This window comes from Adiantum capillus-veneris, chromosome 30, assembly GCF_014529385.1.
Source record: "Adiantum capillus-veneris isolate H3 chromosome 30, ASM1452938v2, whole genome shotgun sequence".
NCBI lineage: Eukaryota > Viridiplantae > Streptophyta > Polypodiopsida > Polypodiales > Pteridaceae > Adiantum > Adiantum capillus-veneris.
The window spans coordinates 9603620-9620588 of NC_140960.1; the positions used below are offsets into that span (position 1 = coordinate 9603620).

A 16969-nucleotide genomic window follows, 5' to 3' on the forward strand; every position below is an offset into this window, starting at 1 on the left:
AAGTTGGTTCAGTAAGTAAATTGGTTACCTAACTAAAACAGAAGGCTCTCAATTACAAGAAAGCAGAATTATATCTAGAAATGATGCACATTTCACTGAAACGGCTAAACAAAGCTTGCATTTCAAGCGAAAAGATCTACAAATATTTGCTTGCATTGTAATAGAAAATAAACTGAGAGAGCAGAGTCTAATTTTTCTGCTGAGCATAATATAAATTTCTCATTTTCGTTTAAAAAGTGTATAAACAGAGACTTCAGCAGTTAGCTATGAAGCAGAACAAGAATTCGAGGGAATTTTAAACAAGCAAAAGTGATAATAAATAAGTTAACAACGTCACATACTCTTTACTCTACCTCTCTCATTATGAAAACTTCCTCAAGAGCTTTGCACATCACTGCTCCACCAAATGCTTGCAATTATTAGTATTATGAATATATGCAGACCAGCTAAACACAAGCCTAGTTATATGATACACTGACATCATGACATGATGTTCTGAAATCCACAAAAGTCCCTAGTATATTAGGTTTCAGATCGCTTCTGAGCACTTAAATTGGGGGCGGATACTGTTTGGCCTGCTGCTTCACTCTCCTTTTATATTCAGCTGCGTCCTGAGATCACCAGAAATCTCTCTTAGAAATAAAGGCACACCATGCAAACACACACATACTACACTAGTCTTCATTATACTTGAATAAAAAGCTGGTAAGCTTCTGTTTGAGCAGGATCAGCAGGATTTGGTGCGTCTAGAAGGTCTTGAATACCCACAAGTATCTGTTTTACAGTTATGGCAGGTCTCCAACCCTAGGAAATGAAAAAACAATTAAGTCGTGACATAAGAAAGGGTATAAGGACTAAACAAGCATCTTGTCACTTACCGAGTCTTCATTGAGTATTGACAGGCAAACAGTTCCAGAAGGATAAACATTTGGATGGAAAAATCCATGAGGAAATTTACATTTTGGAGGCTTGCTTGGATAATCTTCACTAAAATGAATGGCAAGTGGGAAAAAACCACCTTCCCAATCCGTCTGTAAAAGTAAAAAACTCAGCTGATTAGTTATATGGAGAAGCACTCAAGCTTTTCTTCACCAATGATACAGCATACAACAATCTGATTTCCTGTCAGTACGTAACCAATCACGTGTTGGAATCAAGATAGAAAAAGAAAGAATGTATTGCAAGGACTCACCTTTAGGGTCCACAAGACTAACCATACAGTGTTAATCCAAGACAAATGAAGAAGAAGATTGAGATATAACCACTGCCAACAAGGTCAATGCCATCATCCATCAAGGTAACACAAATACCTTAGCTATATGCTACTCCCTCATCCCTTCATGGTATCACAGCAAGAAGGTAAGACTATGTGACTCGTTTCGAAGGCTTCAATGACAAATTTTCTTGCAGAAACTTCTTTCGAATTTGTTCCCTTGTTACATGTATCCAGCGACATTTTTTGGAATTCTCATGTGTGGAACCCTCATTGGTGCGTCCATTTGTGCAAAGATCTCACCCCTCCTTGCAGCCCCTACCTTGAAGCACGGTTGGTGGAAATAAGTTTGCACAAAAACTGTCACGGGGACGGGCACCACGTGCCAACGGAAAAGAACAGACTAAACAACTTTAAGCACTTCAAATAACAGCTGAACTGGAAGAGATGCACAACACACGAGACGTGGAATGGCGGAGTTCCACCCCAAGAGAGCACTGGCCCCAAACCTTGGCACCCTTTTCGGTATTTTTTTATATTGCTTGAACTCAATACATCGCCGATACTTTGTCCTCTGCACCTCCACGCGGGAGCGTGCCAGAGAATCAACCTATGGCACAAATTTTAAGGCCCTTGGCCTCTCAAAAGCGGTTACATGAAAAGCATCAAACTCTAAAAGCAACTGGTCCAAAAGCTGCCAACGTGTTTTGCGGAAATCTGTACAACTACCACGTCAAGAAAACCTTTCTGAGTCTAATTGTGCAACGGAGAAGCAATCTCCGCAAACTTTTGAATGAACCGCCTGTAGTACGAACATAAACCCAAAAAGCTGCAAACTTCATGCACATTCTTCAAATCTGGCCAATCTCTTGGCCGAATCGATCTTTACACCCTCTGAAGAGACAGTATGTTCCAAAAAGTGTATCTCTGGCAAGAAAAACTCGCTCTTTTTTCCGTTAACCACCAATCTATGTTGCCATAGTCCTTGGAAAACTTGTAAGAGTTGGTGTTTGTGCTCTGTCTCACTCTTGGAGAATAGGATGATGTCGTCAAAAAAGGTGCCCACAAATAACCGTTACTCTCTAAAAATCCTATCCATCATCCTGTTGAACGTTGCAAGAGCATCCATGAGACCAAAAGGCATCACCAAATCAATCCAAAGGACGTCCAGAATGTTGTCTTGTATGAGAGCGATCTTGATTTGATGATAGCAACTTTTCAAGTCGATTCTGCTGAAGCATATAGAACCATGTAACTTCTCCAAAATATCCTTGAGCCTAAATATTGGAAACATGTTCTTGATGGTGATTTTGTTGAGAGCTCTATAATCAATGCACATTCTCCAAGATCCATCTTTCTTCAATACCAACACTGGCGTACAATAAGGTGATCTATTCAGTTGAATCCAAATTTACACAGAACGGGAACGGGGGGCTCCGGAACATTTCACAAACAAGGGGGCTCCGCGGCGGCGGTACACGAATAGGGGCCGAAACGATAAAGCTTATATGTTAGTAGAGAGCCACACACACCCATTAGTCCAAGTAGAATCCTATTTAGACATGTTTTCAATAATGCTTAAGGCTTACACAAGAGAGGGATGTCAGATGGAGCTTAATACTCGAGAGTGAGCCTGGAGGCTTGATCTTCAATGAAGTATTATATATACCCCTTCATAAGTTCAAAATAGTCTAAACTCACGAATTATAAGAGGGAATGAAACACTCACAAAACTACAAAAGCAAGGGACATAACGAAAACAAACAGATGCTAAAATGACCCATGCTGGAGCGCTCGCTGCTGCTGTTACGCGTGCCCCCCCCACCCCTTCGTCTCCCTCGCTTCCCCATTGCGCTCGCGCTCTCCACCAGTTGCCGTATCTGCTTCACAGCCGCTGCGCGCCCCGCCTCCGCTCTTATCCCCTTGCCCCCCCCCCCACATTTCATTAGTGTTGCCCAGTTGGAAATTCAGCTGACCGTGCACACGCGCTGCCTCTCTATTCTGCCTTCGCTCCACACTCAGTATTGCACACACCACCCCCCCTCCACTACACCAACTCCCCCTACCTACCACATTCACCTCTTTGTTGTGGGCTGATTGCAGCCTATTCGCGAAGGAATTGACACATTCACCCCCTCTTCGACAACAACAGACACAGAATGGCAGCCCTTGCTCCACCACAGAGGGACCCCCCAAAAGCCCCCTCGCCCAACCCGACGGAGCCGGCCTTTCGATTTGCTCTTTCACCAGAAGAGTAAGCAAGCTTGACTGTCGAGGTGGAACGCTTGCAAGCCACCTCGGTTATCTGCAAGAGTATTGGCACTCGACCCAGCCAAGGCGAGGTTCGCGATTTACTTCAAGCCCGACTCCTCTCCGATGTGGGCAAGATCACTGATGTCCAGATCCTCAAGAGAGGGTATTATCAGATAGAATTCGAGTCTCCATAGATGACTGCCAAGGTGATATCGATGAGCCTGCTTGGTATCCGAGCAGCTCGAGCTTACTTCAGACAATGGCATCATGGTTTCGACCCTACTATAGATGTGCTTGAGGAGGAGGCTAACTTGCCTATTTCAGTCTGCTTCCCACACTTGAAAGAGAGTACCTCCCTCTACTTCCCAAGATTGGTTCCATGTTTGGGACAATCCTGGAGTCACCGCGCACTGCAACTTCTGGAGTCACCATGTTTGCCAAGGCCGCAGGTTTACCTATTGTGTGGGTTCTTGTTCGAGACACGCTCCCTCATAATATTGTTGCCTCGGCTGTGGTGGTTAGATCAGACAGAGTGTGGAATATTCGGGCCTCCCGAACCAGTGCTTCATTTGCAGGCAGATGAGCCACTTAGCAAAGGCTTGTCCTCGCAGGAGATCTCCACCCACAATGCATGCACAACCTCCCAAGGTTGAGCATGCCCAGCAGACAGGTACCCAGGACACACAAGCTGGTACCTTGACAGAAACTAACGATCAGACAGTTTACAGTTGGGAGAACATACCTAGCCACCGTCGACATGGACGGACTCGCCACACTGCCCCCCTTGGTGGCCAACCTCCTTCAGCTAAGCAGACACGGAACCATTTTGACCTTCTCTAGCAGGAGCCCTCAGAGTCCCCCTGAGGAGGCCCCCTCCATCTCAGCTCCACCGCCACCCCCACCTCCACCTTCAAACACCTCCGTTCCGCCACCGCCTCCCCCTCCTCCACCCTCAGCCCCACCTCCCACCCCTCCCTCCCCGATGGGGCCCTCAGCCTCATCACCCAACCCATCCCACACTACTCAAACGCAAGGGTCTGGACACACATCTACAGTGAGACGATCTCTTGGTAGTGCTTTCACTACAAGTCGCATGGCTCGGGAGGGACAGCCCCACCTGAGGACGCCACTTCTGGTTCAGAACTCTCACCTGAGGACGCCACTTCTAGTTCAGACCTCTCCTTTTGCAACAGGCCCTCGGGGTTTGACCAGCTTTGGCATTCGCAGACGATGGGACTTCTTCAATTACAGCTTCACACGCTTCCTAGGTAACTCTTCTCCCAAGTTGGAGGACGCTTGCTTTCGAGTCCAATTCCTCTTTCTAGCAACCCGAGGCACTGAGGCTCTCGATACAGCGGTAGGTTTCTCCTTTTCGTTGTGTGCACGGACCATACAGAGTGGACCCTACACACAGTTCTTGATTGGCTACAGGTCCAGGCCATTCAGTTCTCACACCACACACGGGACTTGGGGGCGACAGATCTGGTACAAACATATTGGCCTTTAACCAAGTTTAGTGTGAAGCCGCCCGATGCAACAAGTTGCAGGCACGTTGTGGTGCATTTGTTCGCTGACAGATCTGGTACAAACATATTGGCCTTTAACCAAGTTTAGTGTGAAGCCGCCCGATGCAACAGGTTGCAGGCACGTTTTGGTGCATTTGTTTGCTGACACCCAGAGCCCCCCTTGTTATGTATTTGTACACGAGGATTCTTGGATAGAGGATGTAGCCCTACGGGCGGCACGCTTGGCATGGGCCTGGGTGGGACAGTCACTTTAGACGCGTTTGTCTAGAGGTCGCTCGAATGCAGATTACTTCCCATCCAAACAAAGCCTCAAGTATAGAAAGGTTGGCTACACTACTGCAACATATGTTTTTTCTCACCGATTCCATGAGGATCATCTCATGCAATGTGCAAGGATTAGGAGGGCCCCAGTATCAACGTCAGAGGGGTCAATTGCATAAGGAGCTTCAACGATGGGGTGGTGAGATTGATATTCATATGCTACAAGAGCACCATCTTTGTAAGAGCCACATTAGACGATGTGGTCAGATTTTGCGTAGTCGCTATGAGACATTTTGGTCAGCTGCATTTGGACCTGGAGGTATCCAAGGAAGGGTATGTATGTATGACTATTGCGAATTCTTGGCAACAGGCCATTGTGGACAAAGGTATTATTGTGCCAAGCAAAGCTCAGTGGATTACTATGCAGGTTCAAGGTTGCCTCATGAATTTCCTGAACATATATGCGCCCAATATGGCAAATGCACGAGCAGAGTTTTGGTCTCATGTTGTTGAGTCTTTGCACCATGCAGAGCAGTGATATGTTGGGGAGGACTTCAACATGTTGGAGGACCCCTCTGACAGGATTGGCCATGCCGCAGTGCACGTGACTTAGTAGGCAACTTGGGAGCGGCTATATATGACTATGAGGGTTTCTGATGTTTGGCAGCACTCGTGCTTTAGGACCCCCAGACAACTTGTCTTTCTCTCGACCTAAACGCAAGGTAGGAGTGAATCTATCTCGGATAGATCGTTTCTACGCCAGTGACCACATTTCTGACATGGGGGGATCTATTTGCATCCTGGCAGGGACTACCTTTTCTGACCATGCGCCAGTGATTCTCACTATGACAGAAAGACAGAGGAAGGGAGGTGCGATGCTACACATCCCCGAGAGCATCTTGCTGGATTCAGAGCTTAAAGAGCGGGTGGATGCACTTTGGACAAAGAGCCTCGACACACAGGACACCCCTGCTAGTAAAGTGGCCTCTAGACTGGCAAAGCTTAGTGGTTTCTTCCTTCAAGAGTCTCCAGTTTGCTTGGGTGCAGCCCGAGAGGAGGAGAAGCGTCTTTGATGGGGCATTGTTTCCTTGCAGAAGATGCAAGAGCAGCATCCAAACAGTCCTTGGTTGGAGGAGCAGATGCAGCAAGCTAGACAAGAGTTGGCTAGCATTGAGGAGCGGCGTCATGAGTTTGCCTTTCTTCGACAGGCATCTCAGTGGACCCAGATGGGTGACACAATTACTAGGGAGTTTTTTAGTGAGGCCACGCCATACGCACACCAATGTTAGTCAATTGAGGAGACCGACGAATATGTTGCTCCAAAGCCTGAGGATATACGTGCAGTTGCTGTTGACTTTTACCATGATCTGTTGTCAACTAAGCCTCAGTCAGAGCACGAGGATGCATGCAAAGAGCACGTTTGGGCAGCCTTGCCTTGTTACTGAGGGGATGCGACAGAGGCTTGAGCTTCCCCTCCAGCTAGAGTAGCTCCATGAGGCCCTCAGAGCACTCCCCAGAGGTAGCTGTCGACGAGAGGATGGGTTGACTCCTAGCTTTTTCTTGGAGTATTGGGACTTGCTTGGTTCTCATCTTTACAACACATTCCAGTATGTTTTGCACACTGGCGAGATGCCTGACAGCATGAGTGAGGGCTTGATCTACCTGATTCAGAGTTGTGGGAAACAAAAACGTGGAAACAAAAACGGAAACGACAAAGTTTGAAAGGGTTGAAACGGAGAAACGCCACGTCACTACGTGTGTGCTACTATACACATTTGGGAAACTATCCCATATGATAATAAACTATCCTACATTTGGGAAACTATCCTATATGATAATAAACAAAGGTTTTTGTTTTCTCTGTAACCTGAAACATTTCAAGGGCCGCTTCTTTGTAACCAGAAAGCCACGTGGCGTAACACAGGCTCATCCCAAACGTTTCAAACACAAAAACGCGTTTTAGGCTGTCGGCTCAGTGTTTCGGCGTTTCTTACATCCCATGCTAACGTTTCTTGCCGTTTCACGCAACACTGACCTGATTCCCAAGGAGGGAGGCTCCTTGGATGAGATTCGATAGTGAAGACCCATTACCATCCTCAACTCATCCTACAAAATTCTAGCAAAGGCTCTGAGCTTGAAAATCCAACCACTACTAGAGAGCATTATACATGGGACCCAAACAGGTTTTGTCGAGAAGCCTAGTATCCTTGACAACATCTTCACTTTTTGGGAGGCGTCTGCCCTCACGCATCTCTGAGGAGAGGATCTGGTGATACTCCTCGATTCTGAGAAGGCCTACAATAGAGGTGACAGGGACTTCCTGGAGGGCACTCTACGCAGGATAGGTTTCTTAGATGCTTCGATCAGAGGTGTGTCAGCGCTCTACAAGCATGTGCACAGTCAGGTGCTCTTCGCAAGGGGAAGAGGGAAACTCTTCTTGCTCACACGTTCAGTCAGACAGGGTTGCCCTCTTGCCTCCTCCTCTTTTTGTTCTATGCTAAGGCGACGAGCAGATTTTTGACTTCTTAGCAGGTTGGCTTGCATGGTCTTGAGCTTCCTATTAGGGCAGATGAGCTTCTTGACGCTGAGTTTGCCGACGACTCAGCCTTGTACTTGGAGTGCCAAGAGGCCAATCCATGTAGGTGTGAGCAGGCACTTGAGGTGTTCTGTTGTGCATCAGGCGCACTGATCAACTCGAGGAAGACAGTAGTAGCTTTCTGGGTTGGCAGTGCTTCTACGCCTGATTGGTCTCCAGGTGAGGGTTTTAGATGGATTCTCCTAGGGACTGCAATTCGTTACTTTGGTTGTCAGGTTGGCATGGACTTGTTCCCTGAGCAACAAACTGCTCCCCTCCTCTTGTCCATTAGGAGGAAGTTGTTGCATTAGAGTTCCGCACGGCTCTCTTTGGCAAGCATAGTTGTAGTGACCAACCAGGTGTTGTTGGCTACTATGTGGTACGTCGCGTCTTGCTGGATCTTCTCGAGCTCCTATCAGCCAACTAGAGCGGTTGATCAGGAAATTTCTTTGTCCAGGGCGCGACACCCAGTTAGCTCGAGCCAAAGAAGCCTGGCAAGTCATCACCCTATCGTGTTCTCAAGGGGGGTTGGGGATCATCGACCCAGCACAGCAGAGAAAAGCCCTTCTTGGGAAGTTTGTTGTCAGAGGATTGCTTCCAGGGGAGGATCCCTGGAAGGAGTTGTTGCTCCAACGACTTCGAGCTCGAGTCCCTCATGCAAGAGGCCCTTGGAGCCCTTCCATCAAGTGGATCTTTACAGAGATGCGCAGAGTTGGTCTGAGTGGGAGACTGGACAATCCCTGGAAGGAGTTGTTGCTCCAACGGCTTCAAGCTCGAGTCCCTCGTGCAGGAGGCCCTTGGAGCCCTTCCATCAGGTGGATCTTTACAGAGATGCGCAGAGTTGGTCTGAGCAGGAGACTGGAGGATCGATTTGCTACGAGCCTGTTTCGCTCTTATAGGAAGCTGCGGAGTGGCTTGGAGCAGCACCAACCCACTTGCACGAAGGAGCGCTTGAGACAGCCCCTGGTTTGGAACCCCATGGTCAGCACTCAAAGAGGCCACTTGGTTGGTAGTAGGCCCCATGTTTCTTGGGGTCCCATGGCAGGGGGCCCAACCCGCACTCCCCGCGACTGGCTTCAATTTTCCGGTTTGTCAAAAGAGGCACACAGCATCCAGCTACGAGGCTTGACCAGGGTGCAGAGCATGTGCCAGGATATTACAGAGGCTTTACCAGCTGAGTGGTCATCCCTCTAGAGACAGCAGCTCCCAGATGGAGGGGGACCTGATTGAAGGTCCTCATCGCAATTCGTGCTTGCTTTAAGTCCGTGTGTTGCAGACTATTGTTTTCAGAGGATACGAGTAGTGGGCATCTATGGCAGGACCTATATCACAGATCCCAACCCAGCAAACCTTGACACAGAACACCGGAGGATTTGGGCTTGGGAGAGATGCCCTCTGGCACGAGTGCAATGGGACCCTAGAGAGTTTTCAACCGACCACCTTGGGATCCCTTTCTTTCAGTACACTGTTCGATCGGGGCGACACATACTGGCAGCACGGAGAGAGGCTCATCCTGCTGCACCACTTCATTGGCAAGAGGAGGGTCTCACAATTGAGTTCTTGTCAGCGTTGTGGGAGTCCAGACAGCCAAGGTAAGTCACTTTGTTCTAGTGGCTAGTTGCACACAAAGCTACAGCAATGGGAAGCTGGTTGGTACAATGGCTTTTCGGCAGCCTGTGCAACTCGTGACCATCCTTAGGGGAGTCAACGTCACTGTCTGTGGGACTGCCCAATGGCACACGAGGTTTGGCTGCGGGTTCTTCGATTGATGCCAACTCTTTCCACAGTGTGGCAGTACACTTGGGGTGCTGCTGCATGGTCCACCCTCACGGGTCCTGCGCTCCAGCTTGAGCTATCCAACACCAGCGTGATGATAGTGATCCAAGGGGGTCGACCTACACTTCAGTCTGTTACAGAGCTTACCACGCAAGCTTTTCATTAAAGGCTAAAGCGGTGATCACCTGCACCCACTACTCACCCACACACTGTAAAGCACTTGGGGAGTAAAAATCAGCCCCCTCTCTTGAAATGGGTTCCCCCTCTAGCTGATGCTTCTAGCAAATTGCTGCAGAGCCGCCATGTGTCCAGTTTGCCTCTTTAGAGTTAATTCCTAGTACCCACCGGCTTAAAATTGTAGCGAGGGGGCCCAAATGACTTTGAACTGAGCCTAGACACCCTTTTACTACTCGGATTCCAGTGCCGATCGACCCGACCAACTCGTGGCAACAAGGCCTTCTCGTCTGCGGGTGAAACTCTCGGTCGTTGACCGTTTCACACCGGCCATACAATGTCCGACCATTTGCAACTTCAAAAAGAGGGTCCCCAAAAATTAAATAAAAATCATCGAAAAGAAACCAGCAACTAAGGTTAGCAATTGCCATGCCCTCATGACACATTCCATATCCTTGCTTGGCATGACCCATGAGTCGTTGAATGGAGCTGCAATAAGATTGCTCAACTTGCTCTATGAAGGTAATTTTCTTCAAGGAGAAAGCAGGTAGAAAAGTATCCCACAGCACTGACAATAGTCATCAAGAGTGTCTTCTTTGATCATCCGGAGATGGTTCCATGTTGTGATAACATCCACTTCGTATTCTTCGGTGAGCCATAAGAAAGTAAAAACTCGTTTAAACTATAACCATGTGGTCTTTCACAAAAATAAGGTCGACAACCAAGTCCAAGCGTTGCCTTTCAAATAGAAAGACGCTTGCCATACTTTGGAATGTTCGAAAAAGCACCCACCGGAGAAAACAATATCAAATTGTTGAATAAAGGCAAGAGCTTTGTGTGTGTCCTTATATCCTCTAAAAGTGTCGAATTTAAGTGCTTGCCCACTCTCTTTGAAATCCTTGGTCTCCCCACCCTTCTCTTCAAGTTAGTCGAACTAGCTCATTCTATAGCCTCATTTCTGCCTTGTTCCAAACATTGACTCATCTAAATCAAAACTATCAGAGGACGAGGTATCCTCGTAAGAACTGTCAGAATGCTTCCTATGTTTTCAAGATCCTTTCCGAGATCTATTCTTCTTGGATTGTCTGTCCGTTCTGTTCTTCTTGCTCTTTCGAGTCCTTCTGCGCTTCCAATCCTTCTCGTCCTCCTCGTTGGAGTCAGAGGCAAAGGAACTCTCCATACTATCTGAAGACAAATGTGAATTGGGGTCATCCTCAAGGCGTACACACTTCTTGAATCGGCTAACCGCTTCAAATGTGCATTTTCGACCTGAGTAGCCGAGGTAATCCGCTCCGCCGCTTTTCCTTCGAGAGTCGTTCGAAGACTTCATAACTTGGTTCACCTACTACTCCAAACTATCAAAGTCATCTTGCGAGTACAATCATTCCTTATATGCACTCAGCTTGGGTTTCTGCTTCATGGCCGACTGGAGAGGTGAGTGAATCGTCGCCTGCCATCCCGAATGAATCTCATCAAGACGACGATTCTTCAAAAATTTTGCATATTACGGGTCCTTGGCGTACTTGAGCATCTGATTAACACATATGTCAACTTGAAGTTGTCATTGCGCTTCCACCTTCTTGATGTTGTTTGGTGGCAAAGGGCCGTACTCTCTCTCCCAAAGTCTCGAAAGAAGTGCGACTCCCACTACAACCAATAATTGTCTCCTCCCTACCAAATTCAATGCCAGAATCCCTGTGTGCTATTGAAAAGGGATCAGATCCTTCATAGAAGAAGAATCATGTGTGCTTTGATACCACTACAATAGACTAGTACACCCCAAGCCAAAGATCTAAAGCAACACACAGGTAACTGCTTTTGAGCCACAACAAGGGCCTTTAGGGTATGCGAAGGCCTCTTATCCCGATTGCCAAGCTTGGGAGCTTGCCAGAGGGAGGAAACCTTGGACATTGTACTAGTGAAAGCCGAGAAGGGAAACCAATCTTTGGGGGCATGTACTCTTGGGGGCAAAACTTCGTCGTGCCGTGTTGTCTATCTGAGACTATAACCGCAAATCAATAGTTTCGAAAATATAATTTCCCCATTTGTGAAACCAACTAATCTTCGAACTATTTTGAAAGCTTCCACGCATCATCCACAGGATTCTCAAACTATTTCTTTGGAAGGTTGTGAGGCCTCCACAATTGATAGATAGTTGTGAGGGCTTTACTTACTCCACAAATGACCTCGTTGCCACCACCACCAATTTCGACTTGGAATGGCTATGGATCGAAAATCAAGTTTTTCACCTTTTTCTACAACAATTCAACAACATATAATCCCTCGATCATTACACAAAAATCCAAGATTTCTTGGGCAAGGGCATTCCTCAAGGAAAATGCTATGCATTGTGCTCCAAGGACATGGGAAGCTTTCAAGAATACTTGTGCTCACAATTATCTCGTAACTTATTACAGAGGAGTAATAGTCAGAGGTTGAAAAATATCACTATGCTTGGTGATTTTCACAGAAGGTTACATGGCATAACTTACCTGAGAGGAGCATAGCAAGCACTGACAAGTGTCAATGCAAAGCCGGATAGCTGTCTGTACAACTCAAGATTCACACTAGAAAAAGTGGGGCCATGTAGCCTGTTGACATAGCAATTGTACAACGGTGACATGGCAACAACTAATGGAGATACTTACATAGCATACGTTGACATCAACTTGCTTTTGGGGCGCCAATTATTGTAATGACATATGTAGTGACTATTTTTGAAGCAAATGCTACTAAGTTGCTTTTCGGGGCCAACTCTATGTAAGTAGGAGAGAAGGGTGTCAATAGCATTCAATTGTGTGAGTGGGTTCATACAAACAATTGTAACTAGGATAGTTCATCTATATAAAAAGTGTCGCAAGGGGTGCCAGCTGAGGGACCAATCTCTCTGAGTGAGGAAAGCTATCCTATTATGTCTTTAATAAAGTTCTTGTCACGAGGACGTGGCAATTGCTAACCTTAGTTGTTGGTTTCTTTCCAATGATTTTTGTTTAATTTTTGAGACCCTCTTTTTGAAGTTGCAAATGGTTGGACATTGTATGGCCAATGTAAACGGTAGTTTCACCCGCAGACGGGAAGTTTGTCGGCATTGGAATTCGTAAAAAAAAAGAATGTCTAGGCTCAGTTCAAGATCATGTAGGTCCCCCCGTCGCACTTAGCAAGTTGGTGGATACTAGGAAGTGAACTCAATAAAGGCTAAAGTCAAGGTGGGATCACCAACAGAAAGTATCCAACAGTTGGACCACATTGCACTTTTGGATACGGTTCTAATGAGGATAGATGGTCAGATGACCAGTGGGAGCCCAATGGAAGCATCTCCTAAAAAAATAGGGAACTGCTATTTTGGGCCGTGAAATGTGTTCGCGTCATTACCTTCGGTATGACCAGGGGAACATTTTATTACTTTGCTGCAAAGTCAACTGATGCACCAGTTGAGAGATTTTTAAGCGAGAAGCCCAGTGCAGGGAAATTGTGCCAAGTGGCACTTTTTGGTCAATTTACCAAGTCTGGAAGAACAAAACCCATAACTGACTTTTTGGAGCAGTTTTGGAGGCTGTTAACACTGATTTTCAGCCATTTCTCTCCATTTTTGAGCTTCCCATGACTTTACCTTGGACCAAGGAGCTCATTTTCAGCATTGGAAGGCATTAGATGCGTGTTTACAGAGCTGTTTTGCTGCGTTTTCAGCGATACGCAGGTTTTGGCAGCCATGGAAATCTTCCCCTTTTTGCATCTATTTGTTCACGGATGCATTACAAGTCAAGGGCAGAAGAGGGGGCGCTCAATTTATGCTGGGGGGATGCTTCATTGAGAACATGTCACAGGTTAAGAGCTGTGGAGTGCTTTCTTTCCCTCTCATGTACAGTGTGGTGCTAGGAGTGATGCCCTGCACACTACACACTGCTCTCTCTCCCCCCTACGTGCAATTATGTGATGCCTGACTGATGTACAACTCTGTGGGTTCATACTTTTGTGCTGAGGCAAGAGCCTCCTTGAGCAGGAACAAGGGTAGCTAACTGCTACTCCAAAGCAAGCACCGGTGAGGGTCATAACCTCACCGTACAGGTGCAAATTCAGTGCTGTGTATGCGCAGAAAATTGACTGTTTTTCAGCCATACGGACGCCAGAACCATTGGGAATAGTGCCCCACTGGCAGAGGACAGTTAGGGGACTGTTTAATGGCTGAAAACAGGGCAAAAATCAGTAAATACAGCGTGCTGAATTTACTGTTTTTGGGCAGGAATTAGAGGGTTTATGCCAGTGGAAGTGAGTTCCAACAGGGGAATTGGTTTCGCGCAAGTTTTGGTGCTGATATGCTACCAAAATTTGGCCAAACCAAGTGGCAATTGAAACCGGCCTGTATGATCCAAAAAGGGCGGTAGACTTTACTTTAAACCTTGATTTAGCTTTCACCCATTATTAGTCGTCTATTTTACTTGTATTTTCAAGACACAACAAAGGGGAGCGGGATACAGGCTGCTAGATTGCACCTGTATGAGTAGACAGACACCAGATTGGCCCCTAACTTAGGCGCCCCTTTCGGTATTTCTTTATTGTTCAAAAGAGGGAATAAACGCTGTGGTTCCTACAAGCTGCCCCGCACAAACTCGGCTGAATTTCCACCGTTCCAGCCCGATTTCGGCAGCATAACTGTACTAGAACCCTTCACGGTCAGTATTCCCACGCATTGACTGACTTTCCCGACGCATACGGGCACTTTGCAAAACCTGGCGAGAATCTGCAGCACGCTGAATTCTCTGTTTTCAGCCCTGAAAATGCGCCAGATCGCCTGTACAGCGGTCCCCTTGCGTCCCCGAACCTCCTGGGGGTATTAGGGTCCGTTTAGGGCCAAAACCCTAAACCTGCAAAAATACACAGCAGGCTGTAATTCACTGTTTCGGGCTCCGTTTCGCGTGCCGGTCGCATCCCTAGCAAGTCCTCGAGCTCCCGCACCTGTAGGGCTACTTGCCCTTTGAATCGGACGAGATTTCTGGCGTGAAACCTCTCCGAATTCACCTGTACCTGCGGGGGGATTAGCCGCTAGCTAATCCAGTACCTGTGCAAGAGGCTCTTGCCTCGGCAATCGCGCATGAACCCACACAACTGTACATTGGTCAAATGAAGAGCCCACTAGAGGGGCATAACATACTGCCAAAGGGGAGAGAGAGGGCAGTGCGTAGCGTGCAGGGCATCACTCCTGGCACCGCACTGTGCATAAGAGGGAAAGCAAGCACTCCATAGCTCTTAACCTGTGACAGAGACTTGCAAAATGAGCCTCCCAGCTATAAATCACGTTTTTGCCTTCTCTATAAGTAGTAAACTGGCCTCAGAGTGCCAAGTGTCACTCATTTGTGCATTTTCCCGCTTTAGACCCTCGGGTCTAAAAATATCTCACCTGCAGCCTCTGTTGACTTGGCCACAGAGTAACAAAATGATCCCCATGTCAAACTGCACGTAATGACGCGAAGACATTTTCAGGTCCCAAAATAGCAGTTCCCTAAATTTTAGGAGATGCTGCCATTATATCTTTCTAGGTCATCCGACCCTCTTTGTACACTGTGGCCACATCCAAAACTGAAATGTAGCCTCTGTAGCAAAGGATTCCACTTTGGCTAGTCAATGACCCCACTTGGCTAACCATAGTCCTTGTCCAACCTTAGTGCTCTCTTGCCCTCAGGCCTGGACTCCCTCTGGACAGTTCCACACTAGCTATGCAATGCAGGGCAGTTAGATTTCCCGAGGGGTGTTTCCAAAAAGTGAAAGTAAATAGATAATAAGAAAGAAATCAACAAAAAGGATAGATAGTAGTCACACACTGGTGACATACCCCCCTCCTGAAATCTCAAACGTCCTCGTTTGCATCTATGTCGTACATGCTTACTGTCAACACTGATGTATTCAACACCTGTCGACACATATACGACACATACATGCTCATTGTCAACCCTGGTGTATTCAACACCTCGTCGACTCATGTATTGCCTGCGTGTGAACCCTGTCCCAATGACATAGTGGTAGCTTCACACTCTGCCATTGCTTTGAGTCACTAACTTTCCAATGACAAAATGGTAGCTGCACATTTTGCCACTGTCTTATAGTACACGTTGGATCCCGTAACACTTTCGAGCATACCCAAACCGACAGTTTAAGAATGCAGTTACACATGTACTCTTCAATAGAAGCAATTACTGTATCCTTGACAAACTGACAAGAAATACTCACTTCTATAGCACTAATCAAACTTTTGGACATTCCATAAGAGCAATTGCCAAACTGACAATCTGTACAGCTCTAACATTCATGTAACAGGTATTTGATTTGAGCTCACTTTAAATACCATGTACATCATTTGTTTCAGAAGCCATTGTCACACTGACAATCCATGTAGCTTTGAAACTCAAGGGGTCAAGGTAGGTTGCAAATCGAAGGCTTCCAGGTAAAGTGATAACACAGTTGGTGACTCTGCAAGTTCACCTTCTTCCATCCACTTAGCATCCATTGGTGGATAGTTTCTGAACTTTACCAAGTAACGCCTAGCAACCTTGCCTTTCACTTTCCTTTCTTTGTGTGCCAAAATCTGTTCAGGGACCAAGATCTCGTCAAGTTCCTCGACTTCCGGCTGATCTTCAGCTGGAATAGCTTCTGGCACATCACCCACATAGGGTCTGAGAAGACTCACATGAAACGCATTGTGAATCTTCCAACTGTCAGGCAATTTCAGCCTATATGCAACATCACTGATTATGTCGCATACTTGAAAAGGCCCATAGTAACGCATGCTGAGCTTTGGAAACAGTCTTTCCTTGCCCTTCATCTTCTTTAACCTTGCCTTTTCAAACCGTAGAAGCACCCAATCACCAAGTGAATATACCACTTCACGACGGTGACGATCAGCTGCTTTCTTTTGCTTTGCCTGAGTCCTTTCTAAGGCCACTTTGACCTTCTTGTACATTTCATCCATGTCCTGAACATACTTATCTGCTTCAAATATCTTGTCCTTTGTATGCAGTATGGGAGGAACTTTCTTGCCACCTTCAACTATCTCAAAGGGTGCCTTGCCAGTTGATGAATGCACTGTATTATTGTATGCATACTCCACCAATGGCAAATACTGCTCCCACTTTCCTTTATGCTCTGACACATAGCACTTGAGCAGATCTAGGACAGTAGAATTTGCCTCTTCCGACTGCC

General features: G+C 46.8%; 1 protein-coding gene across 2 annotated transcripts in view; it reads right to left on the reverse strand.

Moving 5' to 3' along the window:
* Positions 1–395: 395 nt before the first annotated feature.
* The window catches only part of LOC147417525 (SUMO-conjugating enzyme SCE1-like), a 31674-nt gene continuing 15100 nt past the window's right edge, over positions 396–16969 (reverse strand). Inside the window, exons 3-5 of one of the 2 annotated variants that reach the window (XM_086507245.1) lie at positions 879–1031; positions 769–804; positions 396–611 (exon numbers count right to left, since the gene is read on the reverse strand). In XM_086507245.1, coding sequence (XP_086363371.1) covers positions 549–611; positions 769–804; positions 879–1031 — 252 coding nt within the window. In that variant the 3' untranslated portion in view covers positions 396–548. Of the gene's footprint in view, positions 612–690; positions 805–878; positions 1032–16969 lie in introns of both variants that reach the window. The other variant, XM_086507244.1, reaches the window with a different exon arrangement.